We start from the raw sequence: 14,761 nt of genomic DNA on the forward strand, positions 1-14,761 counted from the left end.
ATAGAAACTTCATTACAAAAACTTATAGGATATTTTCTCATTTTCCTTGGAAAAATTTTAGGTTTAACCAAGTCTGTACCAGTGTGCCATATTGTCACCCTTCACCAAGAACATGGCAGCTCACAAATGCTGACAGTCACACTAACTTTTAAGCATGTTAGGTGTTTAGGTGTCTCTTCAACGTGAGCTAGGCAAATATAAGTCTCTGTAGAATCCTGTTTTAATTTAGGATTTGTTTTATATTAAGCATTTTATTCTCCCCCATAACTTTCAAAACCACAAGTAGTTTGACATAAGGAAATTATGAATACACATTTTATTTTTTAAAATTTTATTAAATTACGCAGTAAAGAACCCATCTCCACACAAGTGTTTCATTTCTGGATAGCAGAGGTATAATACATGAGCCACAGGTGAGTGCATTACCCCTCCCTTCCCCCCAGCTTCCAAGAAATAAAACAGCATGTATAATACACTCTTGTTACTCCGGTACTCCAAACAGATTGTTCATAAGGTCATTTTTAACTGAAGAAAAAGTAAAAAAGGACCAACAGTGTAAAGTGTCTTGTTCTGCATATGAATGTTCTTCACGGCAACATTCCAATACCTTCTTTCTTGCAATACTCGGCATGGCAGAGGGTTCAGGACAGTGGAATGCATTTGCAAGGGTATTGTTAAATATAAAGCCTGTGACTTCCCTAGAGTTATTCAGGCAATCAGAATGCAAAAAAAAAAAAAAAAGGCCATATGTCTGTTGAAAATTCTTACACTTCAAAGTGCATATCCACAAAAAATTGGCAACAGAGTAGAAATTGAATCCTAAGACCTACTGAGGAGGCAGAGCAGTTAGTCAGCATAGTGCAAATAATGAAAATAATACAAGTTCTTCTACTACTTATGCCTGGTGTTAATTTGTATTATCTGAAACTAGCCACACTTTCTACTCAGATGAACTGCTGCAAATCCATTCAATTGAATGAATATGTTGCCAGTAGTGAGCTTGGCTCAAATCCTTTAATACTTAAATTTTGATTGAAAAAATGCTGTATTTAAAGTGTGCTTTTACTCTGAAAAGTGACTAAAATGGCATAAAGGATCTTCCCATACCTCATTCTTCAGCAACTGTCTGTAATGAACTCACAGAGTTTACAAAAGATAAACACTTTTCATACATAGCTATGCAAATTTATCTTGGTTGAGAATGCCAGTGTGGATTTCTGCTTTAGCTATCAGCACCTGTAAGATTTTGTTGTTGTAACTGAATTGTTAGATTTATTTGCTGTAAGAAAAAGAGGTTGCCTTTTCCTAAAGGTGTCCCACTTAAAAAAAAATGAAGCAAGAAGTATTTTAGACAACTCTCAGACAAGCAAGACATAGATCTAAGAAGATGCCATTTTTAGAGAGACTTTTCTGATCATAATCACACTTGGTGTGCAGAACTGATTTGAAAAAAACTTGGAAGATTCGCTATGGATGCATTATTGAACAACCATCTATAAAAGCAATCTGGCAAAGCAAAATTACTTTGCAGAAATTTTTACAGATCTGGTTGAACAAAAAATTGGAGAGTCCTTCATTTCCTGGATTATATGTATGCCCCTGTGAACTGAAGCACTATAATTTACAAGTGTGAACTAAAAGTATTAGGAAAGTGAAGTAAAAAGCGTATCACTCTACCTCCACCAGAACATCACTTTATTGTTTATCTGTCATCAACAATGTAAAACTCTACTAGATACTCTATCCTGGTTTTTAAAAAGGTAAAGATTACATTGGATTAGCTACGTCGTACGAAAGAAACTACAGCAATCACAGTAGAATGAGATTGGAGGGACAATTTGAATTACAAAAAAGTGTACACTGCAAGCAGAGGGAAGTGCACATTAAATCAAATGCCTGTAGGATTCATTACTTTTAAATGCACAGTGACAATTTTGAGAAACTGTACATAATAGAATCACAGAAATGACTTTAAAATAACCAAAATTACATTTTGCATTTGACCATCCAACTCATAAGTAATCATTGATGTTCCATATTTTCAGTGCTTTTGGAAAATTTGTTTACCAAACAAAATTTAAGTTGTTAATTTGACTAAACTGTGAAGTAGAAGGATTGAAATAAAAAGTATATTGGAAGTACGCCTAACCTACAAGAATAAGCCAAGAGGGGTGTATGCAAGGAGAGGCTGGGAGGGAAGAAAGAAAGGAAAGAGGAAAGGGAGAAGAGAACAAAGGCTTTTTCTTCTATCTCAGAAGTTCTTCCAATGCAGCGTATTTCTGATGTACAGCTCTTTGCTTTCAGTCCATTTCTGAAGTTTACGTTTTGTAGCCTTTTTCCGTACTAACTGGTCAACTCAACCAGCACTGTTGCCAAGCAACAGGAGTAACAAGAATCTGAATGCATCAAATCTTCCTTGCTGTGATTTCTTCATGGCCCCATTTTTTCTGTTTTTCTTTGAACAGGGTTCGGTGTTTCCTGAATTGTTCACAGGGTCAGGTGGAATTGAGTTCCAAATCACTCTGCGGTTTGTAGCATCCCGATTTCTTTCTGCAGCTAACCCCCAGACACGTTTGCAGTTCTTCCAGAGCAGAAAGACAAACCGTGTTGTTCAAGCGGTGAACGTGCACCCTTGACCTTGGGGGTTGCAGACCATTGTGTTTAGCGTATCCCTGAGTGCAGCTATCCTGCAGGATTCACTTCCCAGTGCACCGAGATTTCCTAGGTTTCCTCAGATTAAGCCCCAGTATGCATCACCACCGACTGTGGTGCGGCTATGGATGCCTGAGGCCGAGTTGATTCTGGTGGATGTCTGACCTCGCTGAACCAGACTGATCTGCTTTCTCCCTACTCATACCCAGGCAGTCCAACCTTCATACAGCTGAGCCAAGTTATCTAGATTAGTTGCTTCCTTAATCACAAAGTCAACCTATTAAAAAGGTCAAACAAGTAATTAAAACATGCTTTTTTTTTTTATAGTGCTTAAGCCATCTTAACATTTACTGTAAAATTTCTTCCCCTGCAAATACAAAATTTCAGTAAGAAAATCTATAGTCGCTGTAAACTTACATAACTTTCTGTATTCCAGATAAGAAATAAGAATTTCTACTGGAGAAGCAAAAAGATCAAGCATCTCATTCATAACCCCTATACTGAAAAGTCACAACATTCTCAATTTTATGGGTCCTCTGAGAACTTCTCAGAGAGAAGCATTGCTGTGTTATGCCTGTGAACAGATCAGTCTTGTCCTTCACACAGCTGTACAAAACTGATACTCACTGGTTACCAAGAGCTATGTAACAAATGTTAGCTTACTCGTGTACAAAAGACCATTTTATCAGATTCATTAGATCATATAAATCTGATACAGGAAACAAAAACATTGGATAAAAATGCAGCAATACATGGGAAAAACATACCTTCACTTGCTTTGGAATTTAAATAGCATTTAAATTCCAAATAAAATTTAAATATCTCTAAAGGGACCACAAAAGGATTTCAGTCTTTAAGACATAGTTCATCATGCATACACACATACTTACTATCAAATATTTAAAGCAAGGACCGGTACTTTCCAACTAACCTGTTCAGCAACAGACATTCTCCTGTTGGGATCCACATCTCGGCCCTCTAACTTGGCTTTGACTCGCTTCCACACGCTAACAGCATATGAATTCCTTTCCTGCACAGCTAAAGGCACAAAATAGAATTCAATTTTACATTCCTGCATAGAAGCCAACTGAGGAGTTTTTGCTGCTGTTGCCCACGGTACTCCTTTATTTACCTTTTCCTGTTTTAGGGTCCCTGGCTGTCTTTTTGGGACTACAGGCAACACTTTTGCCAGTTCCTGGGACTGTGCTCGGAGGAGTATCTGCTGACGTGGCAAGATTTTTCTGAATTAGCTTTCTTGCATTCTGTGACATCACCTCTGGCTGAGTTTTCTGCCCCGTATTGCTACGTACAGCTGTGAAGGAAGTTAATAAATCATTTAAAATAGATATTAGATGCAAAAAAGCACAATTAAATGTGTACCAAATGCAGTTATCAATACTTCACCATAAACAAATGCACTTTATATGTGTAGTTTAAACTGTGCACCGCTTCCCTCTTATCATTTTCTAATTTATTTTATAATTTCTTCCACTTTACAGAATTAAACAAGAGGTTTTATTCTACTGCAGAACATTTTCATTAAGCATGTTTTAATGGGATCTTTCAACCTCTCAAACTAGATTGTTTTATACAGTTCTAAAATTGAGTTATTGCTCTTGATAGAAGTCAGGAACTTGTGTTTAGTCCAAATATTCAGAGTAGAGTAAGTTTTTAAACAGGAAGAAATATGTACTTCAGAGGAAGTTTATTCATGTTTATAACTGCAAAGAAATGAAATTATTTTGGACACGAATACATTTGCTGGGTGTCAGGATTAATTCTCAAGTCACTATACATTTTAATAACTTCAACAGGAATTGTAGTTCAGTTTATATATATGACAACAGGTTCTGCGTATTCTGGGCTTTGTGGAACAAATCCAGATCTCAAAGACTACGACCAAATGGTGCAGAATGACATGAATTTTATAGGCTTATATAGTCTAATAAATTTTGAAATGCAGTCCTCATAAAAAGTTAATTCCCTCTCTAATAGGAATTCCTAATATTTGTACTTCTTCAATATTACCTGCAGCAAAGGTTGGTTGATATGTAGCAGCTGATGTTGGGCTTGAGCATTCATTTGATGTATCCGTGACTAAGGGTGATGCAAAACTCACTAGATTATTGTAGACACTAGAAAACACAATGGAGTCGATAAAAACACATGGAACTAAAGTTATTGAAAACTCAAAATGAAAGTTATAAGTCAAACTTAGCAAAAAGATTTCTGTATTTTTAAGACAACCACCAACTATGTACTCCTTGTTGCATTTCTGCTATATGCAAATAGATTTAAATAACGTCTTCAGCTGACAGAAGGTGACTTTCTTACCTTTGGCTCTGTGTTTTTAGTTCTTTCAAGGTGGGAGTTATTTCCTGCAGCATTTCAACATGTTCCTGACTGCGGACTTGACCCATAACCTGAACTAATGTAAACAGAACTGTCTGAATATTATCTTGCCATGATTTATATTCACCCAAGAACTGCCTAACACTATTCTCATAGGGAACATCTTCACCATCTGCCAAAGCTGCTTCTTCATCCTGCAACAAAGATGTGCAAAAAGATTAAGTACTTGCTATATCTTGGCAAATAGAATGAAACTGAACATTTGTTAGCCTTATCAGTTTGCCATTTGACTACAAATAATCATAACTTTCAGTAGCTATATTTCAAAACAAATTTGAAAATGATTATTTTCCTGATGAAAAGCCAAGAGGATTTTAAAAGCATAAAGAAAATCTTTGAACAGATGATGAAAAAGGGTTTAATTTAACCAGAACCCGATTAACCTAACTCCAGAAATAAAAGCTTCATAACATTTATTTAATCTTTAAAAAAATCATGTCTTGAACTCCACATGCATGAATGCATTTCACTGTTTTTATATACTTCAAAAAGCAAAGTTACTAGTGCTATTTTTCTTCAACTGTACTGACACGGTTTTGAGCAAGAAGTTTAATAAAGTTTCAGGCATACCTTTGCCATAGCTTTCAGTAGATGCTTGACATCTCCAAGTTGTCTATTATGACCCGTGAGCACAGTTTTAATACTATCCACCAGATTCTGAATTGTTTCACAAACTGTTTCTATTTGTTGTTCTCTCTCTGTCTGTACCGTTCTCTGTGTAGATATTTCTTGGGTCAACTGCTTGTGAGCTGAGTGAAGCCATTCAGAGCTGCCAATAGGATGTTCAAGACCAGTGCCCTAAAAATAAACAGAAATATTTCTGTATCTCTATCCAGAGATAAAATTCAATTACTGTGTCAGTGCCACTGCCAAGTGTTTAGCAGGTGATGGAATAGCTGCATAATCTACAACCCATTAGGAGGTACGCATAATATTAACTTCAAATGAAAGACAACATGGAGAACTCTTAATTATAGCAATTCTGTAGAGCTACATATTTTGTTTTGATTTTTACTCACCACTCTCTGAAGTAACCGAAGCTCCAGGTCAGAGACTGAGCTGTTGAACTGTGATGCAAACGAACACATTTGTTGACAGCGTTTGAGAAGTTCAAATAATGCAGCATCAAGATTTAAGGCTTCTGCTGTTCTAGTACGTAAACTTTCAAAATGGATGATATTACTGCAGAGGAAAGTAACCTGAAAGTCAAAGCAAGAGTGAGAAAGAAGACATTCCAGTTAAGCTGCATATTACACAAACTGTATTTGTTCCATATCCTTAGGAAGGAGAATTTTAAATATAGAAGTAAAGCCCCTCTGTTACAGTAACAGTATCATTTCAGGGTAATCCAGCCCCTTGGCAGCTCTCCCTTATATGATTCCCATTGCTTTTAAAGTGGGATTCCCAGAAGTATTTGGTTATCTGTGCCTGCTCTTTAAATGCTGATTAGGCAAAGTATCTGCTACATAAATCAATTAATCTCAAATAGGAAACGGAAATTGAATGCACTTATCAAGTGTGTACTACACATATAGTACCTGACTTGCTCTTTGACTTTCTTTCAGGACAAGGTTTCTTCTTTCAGCAATAGTGGCATCAAAATCTTGCAAGACTGGTGCCAGTGCAGGATTAGCACCTCCTGCCCATTTTAAACGCTGCTCAATACTTGCTTCAAGTGCTGCTAGTTTCTCCTGCAATGGGGGAGGAAAAAAAACACAGGCATATATCAATATGTATCCACTATATCATATTAAGACTAATTTAAAAAGAAATTATGCATATGCAGCACAAGCAGATACATTTGCAAACCCATATACTTAAAATACGGAGGCATTCATTAATGACAAATATTAGCCTATGCTGTTTAAAGATTTATTTTCAATACACATCAGAACTGGATTTGATTGTTATGGAAATTAAGTCACCTGTCTACATTCTACCCAGCCAGAAAAGAAAACACATAAAAACAAGTTAGAGTAATCACATTTCTAGATTAAAAATTAGATAAAAATTCAAGGAGTCCTAGATTATTTTACAAATAAACTTCAAAAAATTATTAAAGGATCTTCACAACTAAAATCAAAATTACAATTCAACAAGCTAAACAGTATACATATATATTTTTAAAACAATTAAACTACCTATGTTGCTGATATCCGAAAGTCTAAAAAGATGAGTCAAGCCAGAGCATACAGAAATCTCAATAGAGTAAGCGATTTGCCCGGACCTACAAATGAAGTTTCTGACACTTGATTGCAACAGAAATAACAGTAAGGATGACTTAAGTCTGATATTCAAAGACTAGGTGCATATCAGCCTTCAGAATCAAGTGTTTTTTTATGTATCAGGGTTTTTGCTCATGAAATGGTATTCCAGAGAGAATACTGTGTATTAGGAGACAGCAAAACCAAATAATGTAGTAGTACACATAATCAGTGCAACACTACACAATCAGAGCATGACAAAGTAGATTGGAAAAAACAATGAAAATACCACAAATTTGTGCTTTGAGAGCAAGAAAATCCAGAGGTGGCAGATAATCTTGCAGCAAGCACATGGTTAGAGTCACACTCCAACATGCTACTGAAAAAACTCCCCAGAAACAGCCGTACCTGGACTGTTGCGATTGAAGCTTCAATCTGACTGAGTGTATGAAGTTTCTTCTTCATGCTGGCTAAAATTGCAGAACGAGGTGGAGGAGTAACAGAAATGGCTTGAGGGCGACTAATAAGGAGATCTTCATGTTGCCACTTTAAGAAAAAAAGAACAACACTTGATTGTCAATAATTGTGAAGCAAAGTATGTTGCAATGAGCAAACAGTAGTTCTAGTACTCTGGTACACCTTTTAAAATGCTCTTATAAGAATTAGGTGTCAGAAGACAGAACCAGAACATTTAAAATTTTAAAACATTGAATACTTAATTATGTAAGTAGTTGTGATCCACGTTTTGTTTGCTTGGACACTCTGATGACCATTAATCAGTCATTAACTTAATAGGAGTTGTTTACTCACATTTCTTTGATCATCAATATTTGGAAACAATTTACTTGTGATGCATAACAACCAAAACAGACAAATTTTCTTACCAGTCTATGAAATGGCTTAGTAATCACCTCGGACAAAGCCTCTGACCTTAACCTACAAATCACTACAAAATCAAGATCATTGATATTACAATACAACTGGATACCAGCATAAAGTTCAAGGTATACAATAGTATTTAACTAAAGTCTCAGAACAATGCTTTCAGGATCAGTCCTGCTGCTATTTATGTTTTGTAATGAGGCAACCAGGGGAGCAAGGAGAGATTTCACACATTAAGACTTAGAAGAAAAGGAAGAAGATGACATTCAGCAACACATACCCTCTGTTTTAAGCAAGCTCCTTCTCTACAGTCATATTCTATATAAAAAAAAAGGCAGGAGGGAATAGGACAATATTGCTAGTATGAAAGCAAATGTATTGCTTTTTTTCTCCTAATAAAAGACTTAATGGTTACTGAAAAAAAAATCGTATTCACTTCAAGAGAATTTTCACATTTGTATCTTACAAGACAGGAAGTCTTCCAAAGAAACTAGCTGTAACACTTCTCCTTACATATTTACAGAATAGTCTAAAATCTGAGTGTGATAAAATCCATAAAAATACTCTAAAGCTCATTCAACAAAATATATATTTCCTGTACTGCTTAGACACAGTAACAAAATCTCATTTTCCACAGGTACAATCTGGAAATAAACACATGGTGTAGTCTTACCTGGAACATGGCAATATGCAACTGCACTCTCTGAAGACTGGTCTTGCAAGATGAAATACTAGTTTCAAGTCTGCGCACTAGATCATGCTTCTTCCACGCTGTATCATACGAGCTAGCTAATACTGTTGCCCTGTTCATCACCAGCTGTGAGAACTTGCCAATTTGGATATTGTGCTCCACAGCTTTCTTGCACAGGTCATCCACAGAAACTTTGCTTTCTGCTCCAAAGTCTTTAGCTTCTACCTGAGCAATGATATCTACACCCAAAGCACTGATGAAACTGCACAAAGTAAGTCCCAAAGCTTGATTTGGAAGGCCAATTAAAAGCTGTCTCACAAAGTCAGCTGTAAAAGCCTTGATTGGTTTAGCCATTTGGTCTTCACTAAAACAAGAATTTCTATAAAGGGCTTTCACATTGACAATCTGTACAGGTCCATTTACTGCATTCTGGTCTTCAAGGGAACTGATTCCTTTTAGAAGAAAAGAAACATTTTTGTTATAAACATTGGATGCATCTAGAAAAATATTATCAGACATAAAACCAGCAAGATTACAGGAATTTATTTTTAACTTCTAGGTACTTGCCATATATGAAAGGGGAGTTACAATATAAGTGACTCTCATTTTGTGTTCTCCTCTAAAGAAAATGGGATGAAGAGTAGACAAAGTGATGCTGCGTATTGGTAACATGCACTTACCTGACAATGTTTTTGAGAAGGTACCACAGAGTCTGAAGAATTCTTTAATTGTTTGTAATCTCTTCAGAAAGAAAATTTCCTCTAGAACTTGTCGATTGTTGTCATCATCAAAGAAGTTAACTTGAGTGCTGCGGGCTTCCCTAATTATGTCAATCTTACGCCAAGCAACAGGTATTTCCATCTTGTTTAGCTGAGCAATGTAAAGGAAAAAAAAAGTTCTGATTTATAAAACTCTAATACTCCTGGCTTAAAGAGTACTTAAAAAAGAACAAATCAATACCTTTTCAATCAATAAACCAAATGCAGTTTCCACTTGAGCAAACATTCCATCAAATGCTACCAAAAGCATCTGACCAGCTGACATTTTGGGAGTTTCATCAACAGAACCATTCCTTGGCTGAATCAGCTCACCATACTGCGCATGAAGTACTCTTAAAATAAAGATGTTTTTAAAAGAAAGAAGGAAAAATTACATGTTTTTACTTAGTCTCCAACAAATAAACAGAAACAGGATTTTCTCAAACTCATTGTTCCTACAGCTAGAGCAGTTCAGAATTAAGCTGATTTTTTCCCTGGGCTCTTTGTCCTCCCCTTTTCCATATGATTCTGCACATGAGTTCTAATGCTGGACTTGTGAGAACAGTCAAGGATGTTATGTAATACAGGACTGTATTAAAGAATCAACTATAAAGTCAAATGATAGGTAGAGGATACAGTCTGCACTTCCTCTGAGCATGGTAAAAAAAAATTAGAAATATTAAATAATGCAAATATTACCTTTCCTTCCTTAAAAACAAGTACTGACTTTGACAATGTACACATATATAATAGACTGAATGACATATGGGCTAAAAGGGTGGAGGATGAGATCTTAGGTTATGGCTGAGATGGTTTAACAGCTTACCACTCCTGAAAGGATGGTCTTATCCTCTCCCTCCCTTATATCACTTCTGACCCTCACCTACCAAGATGAGCAGGCTTGCCAACAGGTTAAGCAGGAAGAAAACTAACTTAGAGGGAAAATAATAAATTGTTTTCAATTGGTATAGCAAACTTCATTATACCGCTTATGTAGCCACTGTAACTGTCTCAGAGGAAGCAGCAAGACCACTCCTTTAACTCGGCAGGAAGCTTTTGAATCAGCTCAGTTGACCAGCAAGCACTTTTCCCAGAAAGGTACTGTCCCACATTGTAAGATACATAGGCTTTTGTTTTGTTATTAAATCAAGTCACTGATTCATTATGCAAAAGCTGCTCTCCAAAGCTCCAGATGAGAGGAGAATGCCATAGCTGCATAGTGTCAGAGTTACAAGCTCTCCTTTTCACAGGTTTCTCCCACAAACTAAGGGACCAGTTTCTATTTCTAGCATCCCTCAAAGATTTCATGCAAAATCCTAACTACAAATTATGGAAAAAGTCAATTACCAAACAACTCAAAAGTCTATCTCAAGTAGATGTAAATGCTCCTCTTACCATAAACTCTGTTTAGCCATAAAATCTATGCATACATGTGTGTAGATAAATGTATGTACATGCGCCCAGAGGAAACGTACACATTTTAGATGCTGCACTTTGCTTAAGGTATTTTTGGGCAAGAAAAGTCTGCACTTCAAACAATCAAATTCAGACAAACTAATATGATTCTACTGTCTTCATTCTCTCTCGTACTAAAAGTAGTAAATTACTTACCTTGCAACATCAATGTAATGAGTATGTGTTTCTTCCTCTAAACCCATAGCTGCATTTCTTAAGTAGGCTTGAAGAGATTCAACCAGCGTTTGCAAAGGGACCCCATCAGTTGTTTGTTCAATAAGGTTATCTAATTCATGGAGCATACTTTCTAAAGTATACTCTCCTTTCATTAAGCACCTAAGCGCTTCAGGAAAAATAATCTGCCGGAAGTTTGAGTTCAATTCCTGTTGGAAATTCAGCAGGAAAACATAAGAAATCTCCACTCTTCAAAAAGTATCATATGCAACAGCTTTCTAAATTCAGTATTACACCTGCAGTAAATATCTACAATCTAACATGAGGCTGGTCAGTCAAGGGTCTTTTTTTTTTTCCCCCCATGAACAGTCAGGGATATTGTTCTCTCTAAATTTAAGTTTAGCAGCAGATTTTAACCACAACATATTAGAACCCAAACTAGCGCAAAGGTCTAACATTTGCACAATGCAGCAACAACTACTTCAACAGCAACAGCAGCAATACCTTACAGCAATCCTCAGCAGAGGATTAGTGGTGTGTAGACCAATCACACTTGGCAAATCAATTTTATAAAACGACATAGTTGCACCATAGAAAAGAAAACGTGAGCGAGTTAAGTTACTAACTGCACGATTTGATAAACTGTCTGGACTAAGCAAGGAAAAATAATAAAAAGCTTTCCAGAGCTTAGAAGGCCTAGAAGGTTGAAGATGAGGGAAGAAGATATTACAGAAAAATAAGTATCACCTGAAGTGAGATGTATACTCCATTAGCTAAATGAACAGCTTCTGATGCTTCAACTGGGTTAGGAATATCCAAGTCCTGGGGTACAAGATGACACTGCTTCAGCAGCTGCACAAGGCATGTGACATTCCCACTCATGCTGCAGAGCTCCTCCAAGAACCAGGCTCCGTCTCTTGAAGTTAAGTCAACCAGCTGCTCTCCAGCACTAGATGCTGCACCTTCCATCATTAGATTTCGCCTGGACAGATTATAACAGATGATCTGTCTGATACTGCATTCTCCACATAGCTATGAATATTCCTTTTACGTGGTCTCAAGCATGAATGCATACAGAAAAATTCAAAACGGGCAGCTCACCTTGTCAGCGTACAAAGAGCAGAGATGATAACACTTGCTAAGCTCAATGAGCCCTCCTCTCCATTTTCATGGAGGAAAACTTTTATGCAACGTTCAATTTCTTTCAGCTGCTCTTCACAGACAGGTACAGTAACTGCTTCCTGTTTCAAACGCTCCACCTGCCTGATAAGCCTGCTATTTATATCTGCTGCATAGCGCTGCAGAGTCATTTCTGTTGCAGTTATGAACTGGCACATACTTGGAGGTGGCTGAGGAGCGTACTGCATTTCATACCTGTAAAGCAAAAATACAATGTCAAAATTTGCCCTTCTCAAGCTCTAGCATGTTGCATTCTGCTCTATGGGGAAGAAAAATACTCCACATCTGAGCAGTTACTATATCACCTCCTTCATATCAAATCTGAAATACCACAGCAGTTGACGGCTACCGAAGTGACACTGTCATAAATTCACTGTGCACCTTATTTCAAAATTATTTGCAAGGAGAGGCCAAACAGTAGTCATATGGACAAAGGAGGATCAGAAGGTAAGGAATAGGAAATAAACGTGTTTCTTGAACATAATCTAGATCTTGCAAGCTAACCAGTAATAATTCTGAACTGGCCTTGACTTCAGGAGGAAAAAAAAATGCTTAAAAGCTTGACATGAGAGGAAAATAAATTTTAGTTGATTTAAGTGATTTTTAAATACTGAAGTTCCTAAAAACCCCAAATACCACTACCCTAAGGCCTGTTTAATACAGGATAACATCACTGGGTTTTTCTTTCTGTGGTAGACAGATTAAACTCCAGAACAGTATTTTTAATGCAGTTTTTTGTCTCTCCTCAGACTTCCAGAATTACAACTTAATCTTGTTTTGCTTTATAATTAGATTAATCCTTGCAAAAGCATTTAATTGAAAAATTGAAATCCTCAAGTAGCTTGACAATTAAGTTCTTCAAACAATCCGTTATTCTGACAACTTACTTCCTAAAGATATCCTGACAACGCTCTATTGTCATGTTACAGATAAGTTCTTCCATCCAAGTTTTCCATTGTTCTATTCGGTGCTTCTGAAACACAGCTTTTGGATACTGAAGAGCCACTGTTGCATAGTTGTGCAATTGTTCAAGACAACCACGTAGAACAGATCTTCTCTGCTGCAGAAGAGCACCAACCTCCCCTTCTAATTGCTCACACTGACTGATTAGATGTGCCTGGCCTGCATTTTGCAGAAATGCTGTTGCTGGTACATAACTTGGAGGACCTGTAAAGACAGACATTTGAAAATTAGGTTTTACTTATCTTTGAAACATACAAGTTTTACAGCATACAAATACTAAGCATTAACATCATTAAAAAAATAACAGTCTTTTACCTGTGGTAAAGGAGGAATTAAGATTTCATATTGGTAATTTTGATCTCAACACAAGTGAGTAATCTCATGTACAGCTAGGGCAAGATGGACAAGTTGCTTCAGGCAGCTAAGAAGAGAAACCTTGAAGTGCTCTAAATCAGTCTTTGAAGCACCCCATTTTTTCATTTCATATATACAAGTCTTTGAGTATCCTCTAATTTAAAGGCCAAGTCTCCTGATATTAAAGTCCAGTTATTTTTCAAACCACTAAGACAAACAAAGAAAACCACCACCACCACTTTATACCTAGGTCCATTTGCGTGCTGATTTCTTGAAGCAGACTTGCAAGTTGTGTTGCCTCTAAGTTACTGAAAGCAGCTTGGTAATGTGTTATCCACTGCTCAAATTCATTCAACTTCACCTGAATTGCTTCCTGGACAGCTCTTTGTTGAGTCTGCAATTGTGTGTGCTCAGAATACCTGAATTAATGAAGCCAAAGAATCAAGTACTACAAGAAAATAGCACTTAGATATATTAAATACAAAACTATACTGAACAATACTGCACTAACTTGTTGACCAGAAAATTAATACATTCTCATCTATTACCTAAAAGTGTTGTTAATAATTGTGTTCCTACAAAACAACTGCACATGCATGTACACTTCCATGTAATTTTGAAATCATTGATCAATTTCAACTAAACTTGAAGAATAAAGTTAAGAATTACAAACAAATGCAAGAACTTTTGTACTATATATCAATAATGCATTTATTGATATATGCATCTATGCAGTTAATCCAATGGTAGCCAGCTTTCAACATACTCTGTCTTGCCTTGTGAGTCAAATGTGCAACATGGAATGGCAGAGGTTATCCTGATGGAATTATATATAAGGTCTAGGACGTAAGAATGTTCATCAGGAAAATGGATTTAATAGTTCTTCTGTAGAAGGAACAACTTGTTTACTGTAAGAATAGCTTTTATCCAGCTATTAATCTCTTTCAAACACACATTTTTAACACTTAGCTTACAAATACATACTAAACTAACAACTACATTACTATTAGATTTCCAACAGAAGCCCTAGCTCAAAT

The 14,761-nt window shown here is 36.4% G+C and overlaps 1 protein-coding gene across 1 annotated transcript in view; it reads right to left on the reverse strand.

Moving 5' to 3' along the window:
- Window positions 1-360: 360 nt before the first annotated feature.
- SMG1 (SMG1 nonsense mediated mRNA decay associated PI3K related kinase) overlaps window positions 361-14,761 on the reverse strand; it is a 66,562-nt gene continuing 52,161 nt past the window's right edge. Inside the window, exons 47-63 of the mRNA XM_084296124.1 lie at window positions 13,971-14,143; window positions 13,295-13,574; window positions 12,330-12,602; window positions 11,976-12,210; window positions 11,211-11,437; window positions 9,802-9,952; window positions 9,522-9,711; window positions 8,824-9,293; window positions 7,677-7,814; window positions 6,603-6,755; window positions 6,084-6,263; window positions 5,635-5,862; window positions 4,987-5,198; window positions 4,681-4,787; window positions 3,785-3,964; window positions 3,584-3,690; window positions 361-2,929 (exon numbers count right to left, since the gene is read on the reverse strand). Of these exons, the coding sequence (XP_084152250.1) occupies window positions 2,852-2,929; window positions 3,584-3,690; window positions 3,785-3,964; window positions 4,681-4,787; window positions 4,987-5,198; window positions 5,635-5,862; window positions 6,084-6,263; window positions 6,603-6,755; window positions 7,677-7,814; window positions 8,824-9,293; window positions 9,522-9,711; window positions 9,802-9,952; window positions 11,211-11,437; window positions 11,976-12,210; window positions 12,330-12,602; window positions 13,295-13,574; window positions 13,971-14,143 (3,382 nt within the window). The 3' untranslated portion in view covers window positions 361-2,851. The remainder of the gene's footprint in view (window positions 2,930-3,583; window positions 3,691-3,784; window positions 3,965-4,680; window positions 4,788-4,986; window positions 5,199-5,634; window positions 5,863-6,083; window positions 6,264-6,602; window positions 6,756-7,676; window positions 7,815-8,823; window positions 9,294-9,521; window positions 9,712-9,801; window positions 9,953-11,210; window positions 11,438-11,975; window positions 12,211-12,329; window positions 12,603-13,294; window positions 13,575-13,970; window positions 14,144-14,761) is intronic.

Source organism: Netta rufina (genome assembly GCF_964035555.1).
Source record: "Netta rufina genome assembly, chromosome: 15".
NCBI lineage: Eukaryota > Metazoa > Chordata > Aves > Anseriformes > Anatidae > Netta > Netta rufina.